Source organism: Myotis daubentonii, chromosome 5 (genome assembly GCF_963259705.1).
Source record: "Myotis daubentonii chromosome 5, mMyoDau2.1, whole genome shotgun sequence".
Lineage (NCBI taxonomy): Eukaryota > Metazoa > Chordata > Mammalia > Chiroptera > Vespertilionidae > Myotis > Myotis daubentonii.
Window position 1 is genome coordinate 19057756 of NC_081844.1, and position 22528 is coordinate 19080283.

Consider the following 22528-nt stretch of genomic DNA (forward strand, 5'->3'; position numbering starts at 1 on the left):
AGTACAAAATGGGTTTCATTAAAACAAAACAAAAACATTAAAAAAAAGTCAGAGAACCTGTGACTTAAGCTCTAGAGCAACGGTTCTCAACCTGTGGGTCGCGACCCCTTTGGCGGTCAAACAACCCTTTCACAGGGGTCGCCTAAGACCATCCTGCATATCAGACATTTACATGACGATTCATAACAGTAGCAACATTACATTTATGAAGTAGCAGCGAAAATAATTTTATGGTTGGGTCACAACATGAGGGACTGTATTTAAAGGGCCAGAAGGTTGAGAACCGCTGCTCTAGAGCTAAGGACCTGTATCATTCAGCCTCCCAATAGGATTGACTCAGTCTTGGAGATGGCAGGCTATAGAGAACAGCTGAGAACTTCTCTCTGGCTCCAGTGAATGGCCACCGCCCTGTGGACAGCTGACTCTCCCTCCTGGGCATCATCACAGTGTCACATTGCTCAGTGTTAGATGGGTTGGGTGGAGCCACCATGGTAGCTGTGGCCCCTTAAGTTAGTTAAAATGCCAGCAACCCTAGAGGAGGGAAGGAGGGGAGAGAGGAGGGAAAAAGGGAAGTTCTGAGACTGGAGGGGCATCGTTTGAAGCCATGAAGCCAGGCGCATCCGAAGGCCCCTTCCTTGGACCTTTTGGTAACAGTGAGACTGAACATTTTCTTGATGAGACTCAATTTCTTCATGCCCGTTGGAGGTTCAGCCTGCATTCGTGTTAAATCAGCTGGCATGAGTGGTCAAATCTGAGTGAGGGTTTTACTTCAGGGAGGATGAAGCTCCCTCGATGTGTTGAAGGGAGCCAGATGGATCAACCCCGCCTTCCTGAAACCGGGAGGGGCCAGGCTCGGGGTGGGGGGGCAGCCAGGCTAACCTGACTCTGTCACCGTCTGTCCCCGACTGGAGGAAGGAGGACAGGTAACATGTCTCACTTCCCCACACCCCAAGGCCAACTGGACTCTGAGGTGCCAGGGGTTCCAGGCTTGTAGCTCTCTTCCACAGTCACAGAGCCCCACCTACCCCCAAAAGCCCACATTTCTTGGGAGACCCACCATGGAGATGCCACCTCAGAATTGCCCCCCCCAGTACAGGAAACAGGAGGGAAGCTCCAGGCACAATGTCCTCATGACCTCTGAACACTCAGAATCCTGGCTTTTATTACGAAGACAATTCCTTCTGCAATCTCACCTTCACTGCCTGATGAGCTAGGGTCCCAGGAAGATGGAGTGCAAAGAGAGCCCCCGCAAGGGGTAAAGTTCTGGTGGACAATCCTGTCAGTAGAATCTCCCTGGTGTTTACACACTTGCACAGTGAACTGCTAATAAAAAGCAATAAGCATTTGGGCTTTAACTGTACATGATTAATTCTCTGGTTTCAGTGTCTTGGGGCAGATAGGCCCCTATGGGGTTGCCTGGGGCTGGCCTCACAGCATCACATTCCCCTCTCTGGATGATGCTGCCCCAGTTTTTAAGACGGCATGTGCCCTCCTGGAGGGTCCCAGTGATACTGCTCATGCCTGGCTCCGAGGAGAGGTTGGGAGCCTGGGCACAGATGGCCCAGCCGCAGCGCTATGTACAGGGCCCAGTTGGAGAGGAGCCTCTGGGCAAGAGCTGGGAAAGAATCAGCCCTTTTCCCACCCACCAAGGTCAGGATGGGCCTAGGATATGGACCATGAGGGCTCTGAGCAGCACAGCCAGGATATGGCCCAGTGTAAAGCCTTGGGTCAAACTCTACCTGAAACTCAACATCTAGCTGTGACCTGCTTAGTCATGAGCTGATAACTGCCCCTTTTGCTTGAGCTTGCTGTCCCCTACATTTGAAAAAAACACGCAAGGTCCTCAGACTGCATGGCCATGCTGAATTCTTGAACAGAAGGCAATGGGTATTTACAGGCACTGCTTTCTCTGCCCAGAAACCTACACACGCTTCAAAATCCAATTCAAATAGGACCATCTCTGAAGTTTCCCTGAGCCCCTCCCCTTGTCCCATAGCACCCACTGAATTTTTCTTCACAGGTCTATCCACCCATGAGCTGTGACCTCTGCGAGCACAGGGACTACCATTGGACTTGCCTGACCTGAGGAAAGATGCCCATGTACCTGGCCCATACCTCTTTTCTGGTGTGCGTCCTGGGACCCCCCCATAAAGGGCTCTGGCTGGGTGGGTGTCATTGTGCTCTGGTGCAGGGCAGAGTCAGAATTGGTCCTAGGAGAGGAGAGAGACAGTGAGCAAAGGCCCTAAGGATGATGAAGGACAGTCCTGGCTCCGCTTGATCCAGGACACACCGGATGGGACAGAGGCGGGGCAGCTGTAGGTCTTTTTTTGTGGGCTGTTGCACCTGAGCATTATTCTCAAAAGAACCACAGGAGTGACCATGACCATGGTTTTTGTTTGCAAAGCCTGTTTGCAGAAGAGATGTCCCTCTGTCCTAACCTGCCTGTCTGTCCCCAGTCCCTCCCACCTCCCCACCCTCTGTGTACTTCTCTGCTTTAAGGAAAGGACAGAACCTTCTTGCTGAAACCTTTTGGAGAGGGGGCCCAATGGTCCCACAGTGGCCAAGCCTTGTGGGTACAAGCCCCTAGCCCATCACTGGGTCCCCTTTGGTGACAAACACCAATGGGCAACCCCACCTTCTGGGACACTCAGTTGCAAACCAGGTGTGATGGGCAGGAAGGGGAGGCAGTGACATAAGGCTCAGAGAAGGCCCCAGAAAGAAGGCATCCCCTGGGTGAGAAGGGGAGGGAATGGCGTGTGTGTGTGTAGATGAGGATCTTGTTCCAATCAGCCCAAATGCTGCCAAGAGCTCAATCTTCTGCCCCAGGGTCAGGGCAATCTGCCCCCAGCTACAGGTGCCTGGAGGGAGGGGTTTCAGAACAGCCTTCAGCTGCCCAGGACACTATGGGTGCCCAAGGGTAGCTGGGTGGACATGCAAAGGTGCATCAGCACAGCTAGCAATTCGGGGATGAGAATAAGAGCTGCATGCACCCAATGGGGATGACCCAGACACTGAGAGTGACATGGAAGGAACTTAGTTAAGGGAGAAGAGCAGATTATAAAGGATCAGCCATTCTCTGATTCCAGGACTAGCTGCGCAGTGAGGAACCAGTCAGGGTCCTAGCCACCCCCTCACCCCAACTATGTGTCTTTGAGCAAGTATTCTGACCTCTCTATGCTCACTTTCCTTTTATCTACAATGGGGATGATAACACCTATTCCACAATGCTCTGTGTGTTTTATATCAGTTAATGTATTGATGGCTGAATAGGGCCTGATATATGATAAGTACTTGGTGGGAATTTAATTATGCTATTGAGTTAAATATATTACATACTGTATGATACACACAAATATTTTTAAGTTTCCTTACTTTTGGTCTTTTTTTTATTTTTATTTTTTACTGAAATTGCATATACACATACACATTTTCTGTATGTGGTAAAGTATGGGTAACAAGCTTTACCATTTTTTTCATAATTTAATTTTTTTAAATTTATTGATTTTTAGAGAGAGGCAGAAAGGGAGAAGAAAACATCAATTTGTTGTTCTACCCATCCTTGCATTCACTGGTTGATTCTTGTATGGACCTTGACTGGTGATCGAACCTGCAACCTTGGTATATTGAGACAATGCTCTCACCAACTGAGCTACCCAGCCAGGGCCTTAACCATTTTTAAGTGTATACTTCTGTGGCATTAAATGGATTCACACTGGGTGCAGTCAACACCTGTATTATATACTAGAGCACAGCTAGCAATTCATGCGTGGGTAGAATCCCTCAGCCTGGCTGGCGATCGAGGCCTATCGGGGAGCTGACCAGCTCGGGGGAGGGACCCCGGGAGGTTGGCCAGCCAGCCCCCAAACTGGGGCCTATTGGGGGACCAGCTGGCAGGGAGGAGGGACCATGGGAGGTTGGCTGGCTGGTCGGAGGGGCCAGCTGGCCAGGGGGAGGGGCCACAGGAGGTTGGCTGGCCACGGGAGATTGGCTGTGGGAGCACACTGACCACCAGGGGACAGCTCCTGCAATAAGAGCCTGTCTCCTGGTGGTCAGTGCGCATCATAGCGATTGGTCTACTGGTCATTCCGGTCAGTTGGTCCTAACAGTCACTTAGGCTTTTATATATAGAGATATTTATACTTATTTAGACCTTTCTAGATAATGGTATTATGGGTGCTTTTTTCTCCTTTGGGTACATTTATTTATTTTCCTAGTCTTCTAGCAATAAATGTATAATACTCTTTATAATCATATTTTCATGACTGTTTAGCAATGTGGGAAACCACAACATTAAATGGGGGGGGGGGGGGGGAAGCAAGCTACAACACTGAATAACCTATCTAATAAAGATGGAATATACTAATTGACCCTCACGCCATCGCAAAGATGGCAGCGGCCACAGTCAATAAGGAGGGAATATGCTAATTGACTGTCCCACCCTCAAAGATGGCAGTGCCCACAGCCACAAGATGGCAGCGCCCAGTCCCCTCAGCCCCGCTGGGGCGGCAGGCGTGCTGCTTCGCGTGCCTGCCTCCGGAGTCCCCCAGTCCCCTCAGCCCCGCAGCCGCTCAGGGTTGGCCCGAAGAGCAGGCAAGCCTCGGATGTCGGCTGCCCAGCCACCCAGGGCTGGCCCAAGGCGCAGGTAACCAGGGCCAGCTGAGGCCTGCGCTGGCAGCAGTAGCAGCAGCAGAGGTGTGATAGGGCGTCACCTGCACCTGAGGGCTCCTGTGAGAGGGGGCAGGCTGGGCTGAGGGACCCCCCTTCCTGTGCATAAATTTTCATGCACCAGGCCTCTAGTTCAATATAATTTCAGCTTTGCTTAAAAAAGAAAAAGAGCTGATTTCTAAAAACTCCTAGATGCTTTTTTATTTTTATTTTTTTAAATATATATTTTATTGATTTTTACAGAGAGGAAGGGAGAGAAATAGAGAGTTAGAAACATGGATAAGAGAGAAACATTGATCAGCTGCCTCCTGCACACCCCCTACTGGGGATGTGCCTGCAACCAAGGTACATGCCCTTGACCGGAATCAAACCTGGGACCCTTGAGTCCGCAGGCCAATGCTCTATCCACTGAGCCAAACCGGTTAGGGCTCCTAGATGCTTCTTAGTTTTATCATTTTAAAGTGACTATATATTGATTTTCCAAGCACAACCAGGATGAAAGTTTGGTTTTGTTTTCAACAAGAGGGCTAGGGGCTGGTTCTGGGTCACTGACCTTCTCCAGCTGGTGTCCGAGGGTGGTGAAAGGTACACAGTACCATAGGGGCAGCTGTCCGCTTGAGTGTGAGTTAAGGGGTCGGTGCTGTTGACTCAAGCCCCACCTTAGCCCCAAAAACCTGGTGGCCAGGCTACTGGGAACCTACAAACAGCTGGGCCTGCAGGGCGGGAAGGGGGGGCCCTTTCCTTCCTGGCTGCGAGTGGCCCCAGGGGTGGCCCCATCCACCTAGCACTCAGCACTCACCCCCTGCGAGCACACGTGCGGGCTACACCCCTTCCAAGAGGGGCCCCAGCTGTGAAACTGGGGCTCATGGGGGCGGCAGGGAGTCTAGTTCAGATGACCCAGGTCATGACTCTTAATTCTGGGCTGATGGGCGGATCCTGGGGCCTGAGGGCTGTCTGGGGCCCAGCTGGTCAGGCTTCCCCTGCCGCGGAAATGAGAACCAGGAAAGAACAGGCTTCTCTGTTCTAGGAAGCAGAGGGTCCCAGAGCAACACTCAGACTCGGGGGGAGGGGGGGGGCTGGCTGGCTGGCTGAGCACCAAGGGGTGGCCAAGGTGGGAGGGAACTCCTGACGCTCTCTCTGCTTAGCTAAGGTACAGACAGGAATTTTGTGTTTTGAGAGCGGTACACCAACATGGCCTTAATGTGTAGTCACTCTGCTCACAGCCTTCCTGGGCCCCACTGCCCAGCTGGGCATCCAAGTGCAATGTGATTCAACGTCCCCTTCCCCAATTCTCACCTCAGGCTGCATGCTCCAGCGGCCACTTCTGCATCCTTGTTCCCTGTGTCCCTCAGTCCCCACCTAGCCAAAGGTTCTTCAGCTTGCCTCACTGCCTCCTCTGGGAAGTCCTCTGGGGTGACCCCGATCCATTCCCAGAGCTGGTAGCTCCATTAGTTAGACAAACTCAGGCTCCTGCAGTCACCAACGGGGCCCTGCCCCCCTGCCCAAGTCCTCTGGGAAAAGGATATCTGCCGTCCATGTTTGTCCACTGACAGAGGCCGGCGGTGTGGGGAGCCGAGCCGGCCGCGCTCCCGGTATACTCTGTCCACCAGCCCATGGTGCCGGGTAGTCCGGCTGGTGTCCAGGCCTGAGGACTGGAAGGGTGTCTGGGGGAGGGGAGAGGGAGAGAAGGAGATGGGGGGAAAAATGAGAGAAACCCAAAACGGTTATCAGCTATAGCCTGTCCCCAGGATCTGACCTCATGGACTCCCACTCCTGAGACAACCTTGGCCACCATGAGGCAACCCAGACCAATTTCCTCCGTTGACCAGCTCCCAGCCTCCTAGCACTATGGGTTGGGGGCAAGTTGAGGACCCTGGGCGTCGAGGTGGCAGGCGTGCAGTGCGGCAGGCATGCACAGGCCAGGCAGAATGACACAAGCTCGGGGCCAGTGCTGGCCAGGGTGCCAGGGGTGCAGATGGCCTGAGCAGTCCCCAACCCCCAACCCCCACCCTCAGCCTCACCAGGTGCAGACAGGCCTCCGCCTTCTCTCCTTCTCTCTCGGGCCTGGCTGGCCTCCTTTTCCCACCTACGTCATCCCTGGAGAGGCTGCCAAGAGACAGCCCAAGGCTCTAGCCGAGGATGTTAAGGGCCACCTGGCCAAGTGCTGGCTCCCTGGAGGCTCCTTGTTGAGCCTGGGGTCAGCCTCAACTGAGACGCAGCCCCCAGCGCTCTCCACCACATCCTGGCAACACCATTAGCCAAGTGTAGGCACTTTTTGGAGCCCTAGCCCATGGCTTGGCAGGATAGGGCTTCTTCCAGCACCTGGGGCTGGCATGAGGTCCCCAGCCAGGCCCTACTCCCTCTCCCAGCTCCATGCCCCTGGGGCCCCCAGGAGCCTGCTCTCAGCCACCCCTAGCACTGTGGGGCTTCTTGCCATCTGACTGTGGTAAGACTGGCAACTTTAGCCAGCTCTGGACACAGCCTGTCCCCCTCCCCGGCCATCTGGCCCTTGGGCCTTCCTCTCTCTCTGGGAAGTGGGGCAAAAAGTGGCTGAAATTCTGCTCTTCCCCATGTATCTAAACACCTCACTTGGCACTCAGGGCTGACTGCTCTCCAGTGGCCAGGGCCCCTCTCTCTCTCTGACCCAGCACAGACCTGCCAGCTTGGGAGATAGCAGGTACCCACTGTAGTACTGGCCACGACTTGGGCTCAGCTGCAGAGGGAGGGAGCCTCACCCTCCAGCAGGGACACCAGAGGGCAGAGGCCATTCATCTCCTCTCAGAGATGCCTGGGGAGCATAGGGGAAACTGAGATGGCTGAAGCATAGCCAGAGGCAGAGAGAAGCTCGGCCTGGCCGCAGCCCAGCGCACCAGGCCGAGTCTAGAATCTGTGCACACCTGTGTGCATGTGTCATGGGAACAAACATGCAGCGTTGGTGCACATGCTTGAATTCTTGGGTGGGATCTCTCCATGTGACCACACGAATTTCCCCAGACACGGGGGTGGGGGGTGGGGGGTGGGGGGCGGTGCAGAGCAAATCAGTTTCCATTTGTCAGACAGGACACCTCCCACCAGGCCGGGAGGGCAGCCACACTGGGGACACCAATAGCCTCAGCCCAGGGGCTCATTTACCAGAAAGACAGGAGCCGCTGCCAGGGCATCCCCCAGAAATCCGCTGGGCTAGAATGCAAAGAACCAGATTCTGAGATGCTCCAGCCTCACCCTCAGCCCTAGGACCCAGCAGGCCCTGCACCCTTAGCCCTGCGGCCACAGTGATCCAGGCAGGGCCAGCTTGGGTGCCCAGAAGATGCTCCCCTCCAGGGAGGAGGGACAGGAAGACAGAGGAAGGGGGAGAGCCAGGGAGGAGGAAATACCCTGACAAAGAGGTCAGGTTTTGGTCAGCTAGACAGCCCTATGCATCTGTTCTCATGAGGCTGTTCAAGGAGGCCATACTCCAGGGGCCCAGAGGTGAGCAGGGCAGACCCAGAGTCAGTCTGGGGGACCCTGGCCAGTGGTCTACTGCATCCTGGCAGCATTATCATGGGAGGAGTAGGAGTTGGTGGATTACTCAGGTGGGAGCTGAGCTCCCTGAGGACCAGCCCAAGTTCCACCTGGCCTATCAGCATGTGGATAGATGTGATTGTTTCTGGGGCCCTGTCTCAGCAATGGGATGAAAGTGTGACAGTCCAAGGACCTGTCCCTGCAGAGCAGACACCATGCTGGAGTGGCCTGGCTCTCAGCCCTGGCTCCCTGGCCCACCTTGCTTCCACTTCCACCTGTAGACTAGGGTCAGGCATGGCCCCAGGGAAGAGGCTGGCACTGCGCCCAGGTGGTGAGCTTTATCTCTCACTATTTATGATAAGGATGTGCATGGCGGCCTTGTGGCCTGCGGGAGCCATGCTGTATAGGTCTCTGCCAAGAAACATTTGTAGACAAGTGGGGTCAGGTCTCAGGGCCTCCTTCTGAGAACCTCTGGGCTTGAGGATTAGTGAGGCTGATGGAGCCAAGCCCCAGAGGCCCTAAGCGGTTCCCGCTGCTGCACAGACGGCCAACAGGTGTAGTGGCTGCCGAAACGCTCGCAGCCAGACTGAGGCCTTGCTGCAGGGTCTGCTGATGCTGACAGGGGACTGGCCAGGGGGGGTCTGGGCAAGGTCTGGCCAGGCCATCCCAGGGTCAGAAAAGGAGTAGGAGGGTGTGGGGTGGGAGGGCTGCAGCAATAGTTTGCTGCCCCTGGCTGTCCAAAGCAGCCATCACACATACAAATTTGCCCAGAGTGGATGTGCCCCAGGTGGGAGCCCAGGGCAAGCTCCCACAGGAAGGCAGTGTGGGAAGATCGTGTTGGGGATTGCTCACCTGGAACGGTAAATCCACAGTGCCGCTCCCAATCTGGTTCACATTGGGCAGGGACCCGCCATAGTACTGGCCACGGCTTGGGCCCAGCTGCAGGTACTGGGACTTTTGGAGCTGGAGCTGTAAGAGAAACCGGCAGCTGCAGCGAGGGCTGGCAGGGCCATCCTCAGCATAACCTTACCTGGAAAGGACCCATGTGGTGGGGTCAGTAGCACCAATCACAGAGGGTGTAGGACCCACGACTCAGATTCTCAAAGAAGCCAGTGTCTCTCCACCCAAAAAGGCAGAATCAGAAACCCAAGGTGCCACAAGAGGTCCTCCCCAGGACTGTGTGAACCTCAGGGAGCTTTCTTTGCTGGCTGACGCGGCAGGTTTGTGAATGAGTAAGAGTATAGAGCAGGCCTGGAGCCTAGAGCCTGAGGAGGAGGCCTCTCACCCACCCGGGGGAGCCATTTCTCATCGTGGCCAAAGGCTTTGTTACTGGGCACAGGCCAGATGCTGCAAAATGATGCCTGGACAGACACAAGAGAAATCTTCTTTCCAATGGCCTGGATCAGAGGAGTCAGCTCAGAAGTGTAGCACTGACTTTCAAAGTGCAAGATGTGGCTCCTCCGGCAGCACACAACAAGCAGATCTGCCTGAGTGCAAGGGTCCTGCCCAAGGCCCCAAGCTCCTTCTGCCTGTGCGTCCCTCTGCCTCACCAGGACTGGGCCCAGTGGTTGGCTCTCATCTGGGCTGGCGGAATTCCTGCAGTCCTCTGCCCATCACTCAATTGGGGACTTTTCCCACTTCAGAACCAGGAGCCCTAGGTTCCCTGACCAGCAATGGCTGCCTCGGACCTGGACAGGCAATCGCTTCTTCTCTCTCAAGCAGCTGATTCCACTTTTTGGGAACAAGATCAGATGCCCTGACCCAGGCAGCACCACCTATAGCCTATCACACTGCTGTGGGAGGCAGTTACCATGAACAAGGGGTGGTTGGCTGGGCATGCAGGAAGGGGTGGTGTTGCTCTCCCAGCTGGGGCGGTTGCTAGGGTCAACTCTGTGTACACAACAAGGCCACTTGTGGTCCCTCACAAATAGCTCCTAGTGGCCTCCACCAGCTGGCCGCCCACACCACCCGCTCCCCAACTAGTGCCCAGCTTCCTCGGGGTGGGGGTGGGGGGGGGGGTTAGACACTGGAGGGAAAGTGAAGCCTGGAAACTGGCCACCCACTCAGCAGAGCACCTAACGCAGGTAAACAGCTGCTTCCTGCAGGCCGTGTGGAACTGGGAGAGAGGCTGACCTTGCTCTATTCCTGCCCACATGGTTTGCAAGTCTGTGGGCCCAGCCCAGGGTCTGTCTTTGACATGAATACCCCACTGTGTCCCTCCCCACGGTTATGAGAAACAACACAGGCTAGAGGCCCCACTCATGCCTTGGCACAGGTAACCTCAGACCCGAGACCCACTCCATTCCCTCCTTGTGTTTGAGCCCTGCTTCCACCTCTTAAAAACCACCTCTGGGGCCACAGCCCCCTTCTGGCCCTCATTTACCCCCACCAGTTTCCTCATCTCAGCCCTGGGCCTTTTTGTTCCCCTTACCCTCTCAGCACATGCAAAATGTCCTTCTCACCTGTCCCTACCCAACACCCACTCCCCTGCAGAGAGCCCTGTGTAAATGGTGACTTCTCCAGCCTCCCTCAGTCCCACCTTGCTGAGAGGACCCCTACAGGTCTGTCAGCTTCTGTCAGTGCCTACACCGTGCTGGTCACAACTCCCCCAGCACAGGCAGCAGCACCCATTGGGCTGGGTAAAGTGGAGACCACAAGGGCATGGAGACCACAAGGCCAGTGGCTCTGGGAAGATGTGGTGTGATGGATGCAGCCACTTCTTTAGGGCCCTCCCCAGGCCTCAGTACCCCCACCCCTGCGCCAACAGGCTGCAGTGACACCCCCACCTGTCAGCCTCTCCCAGGCTTCACTCTCCAGACAAGCCAGCCTTGATCAGGCTAAATGGTGGGCCTTCTAATGAGATTAAGGGGAGTCAGTGTGCTGAAGGCTGAGCTCTGTCCTGCAAAGCCAGCGAGAAGTCGTGTGCTCTGGGCAGGCCTGTTTGCCCCTCTCACCACAAAGGCTTCACAGTCTGGCCCTTTGCTTTCCCCGACCACCAGGCTCCACACCTGAGATGGCTGCTGCTGTGAGGCCTTTGCCCTGGTGCTGCCTCCTCTATGAGGCTCTTCCCACTGGGCTAGCCCAACACTGAGCACCTCGCCCCCACAGGGTTACCTCCTCCACAAAACTACCTGACTGAGGTCTGTCTGATCCCATCAGATTGTCGGCCCCATAAGGACTCTGGCACAATGGAAGAGTCCAGCACACATGGGGAACAAGTAAAAATAAGGTGACATATGGGGACAGGAACAAGAGTTGGATACACTCAGGATCCCAGGCAGGAACCACATTTCTCCTGTGCCCACATGGGACCCTTAGCCCCAACCTCCAGGAAACTGAGGCTCAAGAAAGAAGAGATGGCTGTTCGAGTGCAGAGGCAGCATGTGCCCCAGTCCGGGGCCCAATCTGGGAACCACCCATGAGAGGGAAGCAAAGAGCACACTTTGTCCCCTTGGCAGCTCAGGCACATGATGCTTCTGGGACGGAGCACTGACTGGGACCCAGGGGGATTTGCACACCCTGGCTCAAGCCACCTTTGGTAGTGTCCCTGGGAGGGAAAGACCGGAGCTTCACCAGGTTCTCCAAGTGTTCCAGCAGCCATGGGGACACATGCAGAGAGCCCCCAGAACTCCTAATAGGATCTAATTTTGATTCTTATGGAGTCACATGAGTTTTCTGGGGCCACCATTCTCTGACAGGTGTATTCACCCAGTTTGTCTGGCTGCATTCCTCCAGGTTCCTTCCCAGGTTCAGCTTGGGCAGCAGGTAGTGAGTTCCAGATGGTAGACAGCCCCTCCTGGGCTCCATTCCCCACACTGGGCCCTCCCCCTATACTGCTCAGTTGAGGTGACATGTGCATGGCTGACTATCTCACTGAGGCCATGGAAGACAGCACCAAACACCCTGGGCCTAGTTATTCCAGGGAGAGGAGGACTGAGGGTCACCAGCTCTGACTTGTGACTCCCCAGTTTCCATCCTGTGGCTGCAAGAGATTGCAGTGACCACCCATGCCACGTGTCCATGGGTCATGCTGTCTCTCCCCAGGTCTCCCCTTACCCACTGTGTAAAGGATTGGAAACCTGGGCTCTGAGGGAGATGGCTGTACTAGCAGGTGCCCCAAAAGGAAGGCCCAAAATAGCTTTTCTTTTTTCACTAATCCTCATCGGAGGATATGTTTCTATTGATTTTAGAGAAAGAGAGAAAGGGAGAGAGAGAGAGAAACATCAATGTCAAAGAGAAGCATCGATCAGCTGCTTCCCATATGTGCCTGACCAAGGATTGAACCTGAAACCTAGGTATGTGCCCTGACTGGGAATTGAACCCACAACCTTTTGGTGTAGGGCAGTGGTCGGCAAACTGCGGCTTGTGAGCCACATGTGGCTCTTTGGCCCCTTGAGTGTGGCTCTTCCACAAAATACCGACTTCTGCGCATGGGCCACGAACTTTCAATCGCACTGTACATGCGTGCCCGCACGTGGTATTTTGTGGAAGAGCCACACTCAAGGGGCCAAAGAGCTGCATGTGGTTCGCGAGCTGCAGTTTGCCGACCACTGGTGTAGGGGATGACGCTCCAACCAACGGAGCAACCTGGCCTGGGCTTTTCGCTCTTTTTTAAACTTTTTTTTTTTTAATCAAAACAAAGTTCCCATAACATATAACAAACCATTTTAACATATACAATTCAATGACATCTAGTACATTCACAATGTTATGCAACCATCACCTCTTTCTAGTTCCAGAACATTTCTGTCAACCCAAAGGGAAACTGCATCCCCATTAGCAGTCACCTCCCATCTTCCTCCCCCTCAACAACCACTAAGCCACTTTCTGTCTCTATGGATTTTCCTGTTCTGCACCTTTCATACAGATGGAATCACACATTATGTGGCCTTTTGTGTCTGACTTCCTTCACTCAACACAATATTTTCTAGGTTTATCTCCATGTTGTAGCATGTGTCTGTGCTTCACTCCTTTTCATGGCTGAATAAGGTTCCACTGTGTGGATGAACCACATTGTGTTTATCCTACATCTACTGAGGGACTCTTGAGCTGTTTCTACCTTTAGGCAACTGTGAATACGGTGCTCCTGTGGACATAGGTAGACAGTTTGAGTCCCTGTTCAAATCTCTAGGTATATATCCCTAGGAGTGGAATGGCTAGGTCATATGGTAACTCTGTAATTTATTTTTTGAGGAATAGCCATTCTGTTTTCCATAGTGGCTGTACCATTTTACATTCCCACCAATACTACATAAGGGTTCCAATTTCTCCACACCCTTGCCTATGCTTGTCCGTTTCTGTTGTTTTAACAGTAGTCATCCTGATGGGTATGACATATCTCATTGTGGGTTTGGTTTGCATTTCCCTGGTGACTAGTAATGTTGAGCACCTTTCCATGGCTTGTTGGTCATTTGTCTAACATCTTTGGAGAAATGTCTGTCAAGTCCTTTGCCCATTTTAAAATTGGGTTTCTCTTTTTTCGTGTTGAGTCATAAGAGTTCTTTATATTTCTGAATATTAATCCCTTATCAGCTATATGGTTTGTAAATATTTTCTCCCATTCTGTGAGTTCTTTTTACTTTCTTAATAGTCTCTGGATGCACAAAAGTTTTAAATGTTGATAGCGTCCAATTAACCTATTTTTCTTTTGTTGCTTGTGCTTTAGTGTCATATCCAAAAAGCTATCGCCAAATCCAAGGCCAGGAAGTTACACCTATGCTTCCTTCTAGATTTAGCTCCTATATTTGCTCCACTTCGAGACTTTGAGTTAATTCTTATTAACGTTGTTGCTGCCCTGGTCCTACATCACAGCCTACCCTCATGCCAACCAAGGGCTCCATGGTGAGGAGCCCAGCCAACCCCCAGAAGCATGCCAGGGACACTGGAGTTTTGAATCACACATCTGCTTAGTGAGGGAGGGAATAATGAATGAATGAGGGAATGAATGAAAGCATCACAGGCTTGTGGCCCAGCAAGGATTCCAGGCTGAGTCACCGCCCCCCCTTCACCCCCCAAGCTGAGTGAGATACTCCCCAGCTGCCTCCTTATTCGTTCCCAAAGTGTAAATACAGAACCAGATACACAAACACCGAGTGAGTCTCGGAATGCCTTTAATCAGGCTCTGTGGTTGCTGCCAAGTTCCTGGCCCCGGCTGAATCAGAGGGTCCACTGGGAGCACGTTTGTTTCCCTGTTGGTGCAGTTGTTGAGCACAGACCTTCCGGCTGGGATGTGTGAAGGGTCCCTCGGGGTCTGAGCTCAGCACAGCTGGATCATGTGGGCCTCTCTCCCAGAGAATGAGACCCCAGACCTGCCAGCCAGCTGGGAGCCCACCCTGAATGAGGCCTTGCTGCAGCCCTCAGCAGGGGAGACAGGACTTAACTTCCATTTTATAAGCAAGGAAACTGAGATACTGAGGGACAATAGGCCCTGAGGTTGCCCAGTGACAGGAGGGGCCTCAGTCACAATCCAGGCTCTTTTCCTATCAAACCCAACTTTCCGCAAGGTCCTTCCTTCTACCTCTAGGTCCTTGAACCCACTCCACTCTTTTCTAGAACTTTCCATGGAGCGCCTTCTCATCACCTGGATTTCAGCTCATACACCTCCTCAGGGAGTCTTCCCTGACCCCTACTTCCAAAACAACCCTCTATCGTAGTCCAGACTGCTATAATAAAGTACCACAGACTAGGCAGCATAAACAACAGAAACTTATTTGTCATGGTTCTAGAGGTTTGGGAGCCCAAGACCAATATGCCGGCAGAGTGGGGTTCTGGTGAGGGCCCTCTTACTGGGTTGCAGGTGGCCACCTTCTCGCCATGTCCTCACATGGTCTTTCCTTGGGTGTGTGTGAAAAAGACTCTCTCCTCTTCCTCTTCTCATTAGGGCACCAGTCATACCGGATCAGAACCCCACCCTTATGACCTCATTTCACCTTAATCACTTCCTCAAAGGCCCCATCTCTACATATACTCATACTGGGGATTAGGGCTTCCACATGTGAATTCAGTCCATGACACCTGCTCTGGGATATGTTGCCTGCCTGTGTCTGCCAGTGGACCAGTGGGCCCTGATGGCTGGAGTCCTGCTTGCCGGGCCTCCCTGGGTACCCTCTAGGTAGGACCAGTGCCCACCCCAGGAAGTGACTATCCACAGCTGAGAAGCTCAGAGTCATCCCACAGCCAGCCAGGACCAGGGACCCCTGGACTCTCCTAGCAGAAGCCTCTAGGCTGCAGAGTGGCCTGTGGGAAGGGGCCTTCTTGTGCCTGGCTCTAGATGCAAGAGTCAGTGAGGTAAGGGGGTGTGCTCCTCAGGTGCTGCTGAACAGCAGAGGGGAGCAAAATTTCCAGAATCAGTTCCCCAAACATAAAGTGACACACCTGCTCAATGGGGTCATGGGCTGGGAAATGGATGGGAGCACCTGAAGAGCATCACATGTGGCTGCAAGGCTATGAGATGGACCTGGAACAGAGGGTGAATCAGCTCAGCCCCTGTGCTGGGCTGACTTGGAATCTCAGAATGTGACCTTGTTTGAAAATGGAGTTTTTGCAGATGTAATTAGTTAAGACTCTTGAGACAAGATCATCTTGAATTTAGGGAAATCCCTAAATCCAACGATTAGTGTCCTTATAAGAAGAGAATAGAGACAGACAGGGATGGAAGCAGAAATCGAGGTGATATAACCACAAGCCAAGGAACCCCAAGGGTTCATGGCAGCCCGTAGAAACCAGGAGCAAGGCTTGGGACAGACTCTACTTCAGGGCCCCCAGAAGGCTCCAACCCTGCCCATACCCTGATCTCAGACTACTAGACTCTAGAACTATAAGGGAATAAATTTGTTATTTTAAGCCCCTGAGACTGGACAGTTGAGGAGAGCTGACAACAGGAACCTCAAGCTGACACTCCAGGATAAAGACTGAGCAAGCCCTGGCTGGTGTGGCTCAGTTGGTTGGCGCATCATCCCGTACACCAAAAAGTGGCAGGTTCAATTTCCAGTCAGGGCACATACCCAGGTTGTGGGTTCGATCCCTGGTCAGGGTGTGTGCGGGATGCAACCAATCGATGTTTCTTACATCAATGTTTCCCACTTCCTCTCTCTAAAAATCAGTAAAAAATATGCCCAACCGGTGTGGCTCAGTGGTGGAGCATCGACCCATGAACCAGGGGGTCATAGTTTGATTCTCAGTCAGGGCACATGCCCAGTTGTGGACTCAATCCCCTATAAAGGGTGTGCAGGAGACAGCCAATGGATAATTCTCTCATTGATGTTTCTCTCCCTCTCTCCCTTCCTCGCTCTATCCTGGGAGCACTGGGCGGAGCAACAGAAATGTGGGGCCTTGCTGGGTATGTAGCTCAGCCTGGCTGCACACCTCCCTTTGGCTTGCATCTGGACACCATGCCACAGGGCTGGAGCATGATGCTGTGAGCAATACAATTTGCCCCCACCTCCTCATCTCTGCCTTATATAAGCCCTGGCTGATCTGGGACAGGTATGAGGGCCCTGAGTGAGAAGTGGGGGGCTGAGCTTTGCAGGGTCCACACACAGCTTGAAAGCAATGCCCAGAGACACCAGCAGGGCCAACTGGAAGACCAAGCTACCTTCTGCCATCATCTGGTAGAAGCTGTGCTAGACGACTTTTTACATTTCAGCTATCTGCTACCCCTGGTTCCATGTCATCATATCCTTAGGAGAGAAGGCTAACTGCCCAAATGGCACAAGATGACCAGCACGTGCGCGCCAACCGCACCCCATCTGTCTGAGCACCTGGTTCCCACAGCACGGCTGAGTATGCTCACTGCTGGCCAGTATCCCTGAAGCAGGTGGCCAACCCCAGCACACAGCGCAACCCCATCTAAATAGCCAAGGGCACCCTGTTTCCTTGTGATCTCCAGAAGCTCTCCAGGCCTCCTCAGGGGCTACTGGCCCTGCACAGCAGGAGGCTCTGGGGAATCCACATGGCTGGATGCTTTCAGCCAGAGGAGCTTCCAAGAATGAGGCAAACAGAATTGAGTTTTCTAAAGACGATCAGGCTTGAAAAGGGAACTTAGAGCTGCTCATTTATCCTGTGACTGCATTATCATGTATGTCACTTGGCTTCTGGAGCTCATAAGATCAGATCTCTGATATATACATGTATACATTTTTTAAATGCTTTTATTGATTTCAGAGAGAGGAAGGGAGGGAGAGGGAGACAGAGAAACATCGAGCAGCTGCCTCCTGCACATCCCCTACTAGAGGCTGAGCCCACAACCCAGGCATGTGCCCTGACCAGGAATCCAACTGGTGACCTTCCGGTGCATGGGAAGACGATCAACCAACTGAGCCACACCAGCCGGGCAGGTCTCTGACATTTTGTTTGTGTGTTCTTTTAAATATGATTTTAATGATTTCAGAGAGGAAGGGAGAGATAGAAACATCAACAAAGAGAGAATCACTGATCGGCTGCCTCCTACACACCCCCACTAGAGATCAAGCCCCCAACCTGGGCATGTGCCCACACCGGGAATCAAACCTTGACCTCCTGTTTCATAGGTCAATGCTCAACCACTGAGCCACGCTGGCCAGGCTGTGTATGGTTTTTTGTTGTTATTCCTCACCTGAGGATATTTTTTCCATTGATTTTTAGAGATTGGAAGGGATGGGGAAAGAGGGAGAAAGAAACATCCATGTGAGAGAGACACATTTATTGGTTGCCTCCTGCACATGCCCCGACTGACCAAGGCCAGAGATCAAATCTGCAATCCAGGTACATGCCCTTGACCAGGAATCGAACCTGTGATCCTTCATTGAGAGGACTGACGCTCTAACCATTGACCAACACTGGCAAGGGAAGATCTCTGATATTTTTAAGACCAAATCCTTTGTATGCTGTAGCTCACAATTAATTCTTTGCAGCTAATTAAGCCAAGGAAGCCTGGGAATAGAGTTTGGAATAAGGTTAATAAAGTCCCTTGCCTAGCTAAAAAAAAAAAAAGAGAGAGACAGCCGAAACCGGTTTGGCTCGGTGGATAGAGCGTCGGCCTGCGGACTGGGGGGTCCCGGGTTCGATTCCGGTCAGGGGCATGTACCTGGGTTGCGGGCACGTCCCCAGTGGGAGATGTGCAGGAGGCAGCTGGTCAATGTTTCTCTCCCATCGATGTTTCTAACTCTCTGTCTCTCTCCCTTCCTCTCTGTAAAAAGTCAATAAAATATATTTAAAAAAAAAAAAAAAAAAGAGAGAGAGAGACAGACAGACAGACAGGGTCAGGGCAGTGTACACTTCCAACCCCTGGGCAGCCTCCCAGGTGGCAGGGCACTGGTGAGAGACACTTCTCCAGGAGCTGGGAGGAACCTGACCCTGGAGCCCCTCTCTGTCCATCTGCCACTTTTTAGCACTCTGTGTCCTGGGACTGCCAGAACAAATGACCACAAACCAGGGGACTTAAAACAACAAAATTTATTCTGTCACAGATCTGGAGGGTGTGGACAGGGATGGCTCCTTTTGGAGGCTCTGACAGAGAGTCTGTTCCAGGCCTCTCTCCTGGCTTCTGGTAACTGCAGGCAATCCATGGCATTCCTAGGATTATAGTCACACTAGTGGCCCAGTGCATGAATTTGTGCACATTGAAAGAAAATTAATTAGAATATTTTAATATCACTATTCGCTCTTTCTCTGTAATAGAATTGTCAACCAAATTCACAATCAACAATGACAAATGGAAACACATACGTGCGACTGGTGCCAGCGAGAGCTTTATATGTATCACACATGCACGAGTCAACTTAGCCTTTTATATAGAGAGAATAAACTTGCTTAATTAGACCTGATTTCTGATTTAGCTAAACTTTTTCCAGTCCAGTGAAGCACCCCAACTTCTCTTTCAGGTAATTGTCAGCAATACAGCAGTAAAGATCAACACGAAGCAGATTATTATTGTAGGTCACCAGGGAGAACAAAGGGTAAAATATTTAACTGCAGCAGTGTTTGACTATGTTCTGGACAGTGAGAAAACCTGAAGTTATTTTCAAGGTCCACCATTTCTTACTTCTTTTCAGTCAGGTCAAGTTTATAAGCTTTCTAAATCTCTGTTTTCCAGCTAATGAAAAGAAAATAGGATTCCACCAAGTCTCCTATCTATCTACTCCAGCACTTCTGTGAGGATCAAATGAGATGAGGCATGGGAAAATGCTTCACAGACATTTGGTTATAGTGTAAAATGTTTGCACCTGGCTATAAAGCAAGTCAGGTTTCTGGGCTGAAGAAACTCCAAGGATGCTAGTTGCTAGGGAGAGGAAGCCAGGTGTTGCTATGTGACATGACATCATTACCCAGCACCCACAGTGACATTTCCAGGCTAGCCATGGGGTCTTGGCAGTGTTGGTTGCGATTTGGTGGGCTGTCGCTCCAGGGTGGTGGCGGGGCCTGTGTCTCACTTGGGGAAAGCCAAGTGTTGCTTTGTTGGCCAGGTCCATGCTGCTGTTTCTCTGTAAATGGCAAGCGTGTGTCACAGCAGCTCCTGCGTTGAGCATCTGCCCCCTGGTGGTCAGTGCACGTCATAGAGACCAGCCGGACAGTAGGAAGGACACTCAGCATGTTAGCCTTTTATATACACAGATCACTCTCATCTCCACCTGTCTTCACTTGGCCCTGTGTGTTTGTTTTGTCTTCTTATAAGGATATCAATCACTGGGTTTAGGGCCCAACCTCCTGCAAGATGACCTCAGGTTGACTTTATGACATAAATTTGGGGGAGGAGCACTCTTCAACCCATCACAGTCACCCAATCCTATGTCACCTCAAATCCCACACCAAGAACCATCATGGAGGCAACACCCCAGACTTCTCCTGCAGCCCTTAATGCTCCTAAGCCAGCTGTGGGCAAACTATGGCCCGCGGGCCGGATCCGGCCTGTTTGAAATGAATAAAACTAAAAAAAAAAAAAAAAAAAAAAAAAAGACCGTACCCTTTTATGTAATGATGTTTACTTTGAATTTATATTAGTTCACACAAACACTCCATCCATGCTTTTGTTCCGGCCCTCCGGTCCAGTTTAAGAACCCATTGTGGCCCTCGAGTCAAAAAGTTTGCCCACCCCTGTCCTAAGCCATGCTCTCCTCTCCCAAGCCTGTTTCCTCCACTGTCACTGGGGGCTGAGGGGTAAAGCCCAACTAGCACATGGACCTGCCCTGCACACGTCAACCTCAGCAAAAATGACTAGCACCCTAAGAGGCAGGTGGCCTGAAGTGTCCTCGGAACCATTTGGTAGTGTTCATTGGGAACGTGAACGTGTTCCTGCCCTCTAGCCCGGTAATCCCATGTCTGGGAAGCTCTCCTGAGGGAAATGTCCAAAACGCAGATTTATGCGAAAGATGTTCCTTTATCATGGTCAGTAGAACAAGAAGCTGGAACCACTGCAGGGTCAGCCCAGGGCAGGGCCTCAATTCCAGTAAGAATGAGGACATTGCCCGAGGAGTGGCAGGTGGATGGAGGGAAGTCGTCCCTGCTGTATTTTCTGAACCATCTCTAAAAAGGGTGGACCCAGGATAAGGCCAGCCTTCCCCCTTTCTAGGGATGTTCCCATGTTGGGGCTGGGCACTGGAATGTGCAGGGGACAGGGTGGCTAGCAGAAGAACTCTTTGAAACACAGAAAAGACCTTGGTGAACCACATTACTGGGGTGAGCAAGCCTCCTGAGATCAGGGCTGGGACCGGACACCCTGGTTTGTCCTCTCCCGAACAGAGACTGACATGAACCTGAAAATGGGCCAATGGGATGATCTGGACAGCAAGAGGTTCTATGAGGATGGGGATTTCCCTGGAGGCCATGAAGAGGGACCCCCAAGCTGGACAGAGCTGAGGAAGGAGAGGGAGGGCTTAAAGTGCATAGGCCCCACGGAGGTCAGAGGTCCAACAGTGGACGTCACATAGGGACAGTGGGTCACAGATATTTGCCTAGCATGCTCAGGGGTGTGGAGGGGCACCCCCAGCTCTAGGTGGGCCCTGGGGAAGGGGAACAAGAGGGAAAGGACGGGTGTATCCATGTGTGTTGTGCATGGGGAGAGAAAACTCCAAAACTTGTCATTTCTCTGCCTTGACTGAACACACCCTTTCAGGTGTACACACAGCTTTAGGGGCATGCAAGCACACATCTCTACTTGTGTCCAAGGGGAAGGACCCTTGGCAGTTTAATTTTATAGCTCATCACAAACAGGTAAGAAACCACCAGCTAGGATGCCATTCATGGGAAATAGAGAGACTGCCTCCAGCAAGGGGCCCCTCGGCCTAGACAGGGAGCCATATGCAGAACGCTGCTGCAGTGATGTGCCCTGGCCTCCCTCAGCCTGGCACCTTGAAAACGGCAGGCCAAATTTCTGACCAGGGCCTGACCCACCTGGGGACATGGGGTCCAGATGTGGCAAGGAGGCTGACCTTTCTCATACCAGGGTGTCAGCATTCACCAGTCTCCGGAACCCTGGGCGCCACAAGGTAATCTGCCAGCAACTGCCTCAGGCCAATGCCAAACAAATGGCTATGACCAGAACACCCACAAGCTGACACCAGGCTTTGCTCAGGTTCTGTGTGGAGCCATCTCCCACCAGCAGCTCCTTTAATGCTGCCCCCACCCCAGAATGGCAGGGGCCCTGGAAAGATAAGACAAAAGTGAGATGCCCTCATTACCATGGGCCCAAAATAGCTTTTATGCTCCATTTTTTAGACATAGTTATATAACCTTGAAAGCCATTTCATGGTTGAGGAAGCAGGTTCCTGGGCCTGCCTGGCCCACCCTATGACCCCCAGGGACCTGAGCCCCTGAGACCCCACTAGGGCCCTGGGTGGCACCTGCTACAGGCCTGGGGATGAGGAAGGTGGGCCCTCAGGCTGTCTCACTGCCCTCAGACCATATTCCCAGCCCAGTGAGATGGGCCCCACATAAACTGTTTGTGGTCCAGTGGACACTTCCCTGGACAGGCCTCGCTGTGGAGGAATTGTCCCAGCCCGGGGAAGAGAAAGCAAAAACAAGGGCCCAGAAGGTGAATAATACGGGCTTGGGGAGACAAGACCAATGATGGCATGGGTGGCTGGGCAGGTAGACAATGAGGGGAGAGAGACCACAAGGAGATCAGGGCAGAGAGCTGGCTGGGATGGGCTGGAGGAGGGCCTGAGTGCAGCATTGAAGAGCTGAAGGGCAGGCAGGGGAGAATCACAGACTCTCTGCAGGTCCCCCCTTTTTCCTTCAATCCCTTGTCGCTTTCCTGAGCAAGTTTCAGCAGCTTGACCTCTAGGACACTGGTCCCACCCAGCCTGTGCCCTCCTCTCCAACCTCCTCCCAACCCCCTGCCAGAAGCCCTCTCTGCATGCTGCCAGAAGCTCCTTACTCTCCTTTTATT

General features: G+C 52.6%; 1 protein-coding gene across 12 annotated transcripts in view; it reads right to left on the reverse strand.

Annotated features, from left to right (window-relative positions):
* CRTC1 (CREB regulated transcription coactivator 1) overlaps positions 1 to 22528 on the reverse strand; it is a 65187-nt gene that overhangs the window by 22999 nt on the left and 19660 nt on the right. For 9 of the 12 annotated variants that reach the window (XR_009452933.1, XM_059696142.1, XM_059696149.1 and 6 more), the window contains exons 2-6: positions 9019 to 9135; positions 7798 to 7845; positions 6192 to 6329; positions 5219 to 5280; positions 2116 to 2210 (exon numbers count right to left, since the gene is read on the reverse strand). Coding sequence is in view for 11 of the 12 variants with exons in the window: in XM_059696142.1 (XP_059552125.1) it covers positions 2116 to 2210; positions 5219 to 5280; positions 6192 to 6329; positions 7798 to 7845; positions 9019 to 9135 (460 nt within the window). In the remaining variant the exon portion in view is untranslated. The remainder of the gene's footprint in view (positions 1 to 2115; positions 2211 to 5218; positions 5281 to 6191; positions 6330 to 7797; positions 7846 to 9018; positions 9136 to 22528) is intronic. The other 3 variants (XM_059696151.1, XM_059696152.1, XM_059696143.1) reach the window with 1 other exon arrangement.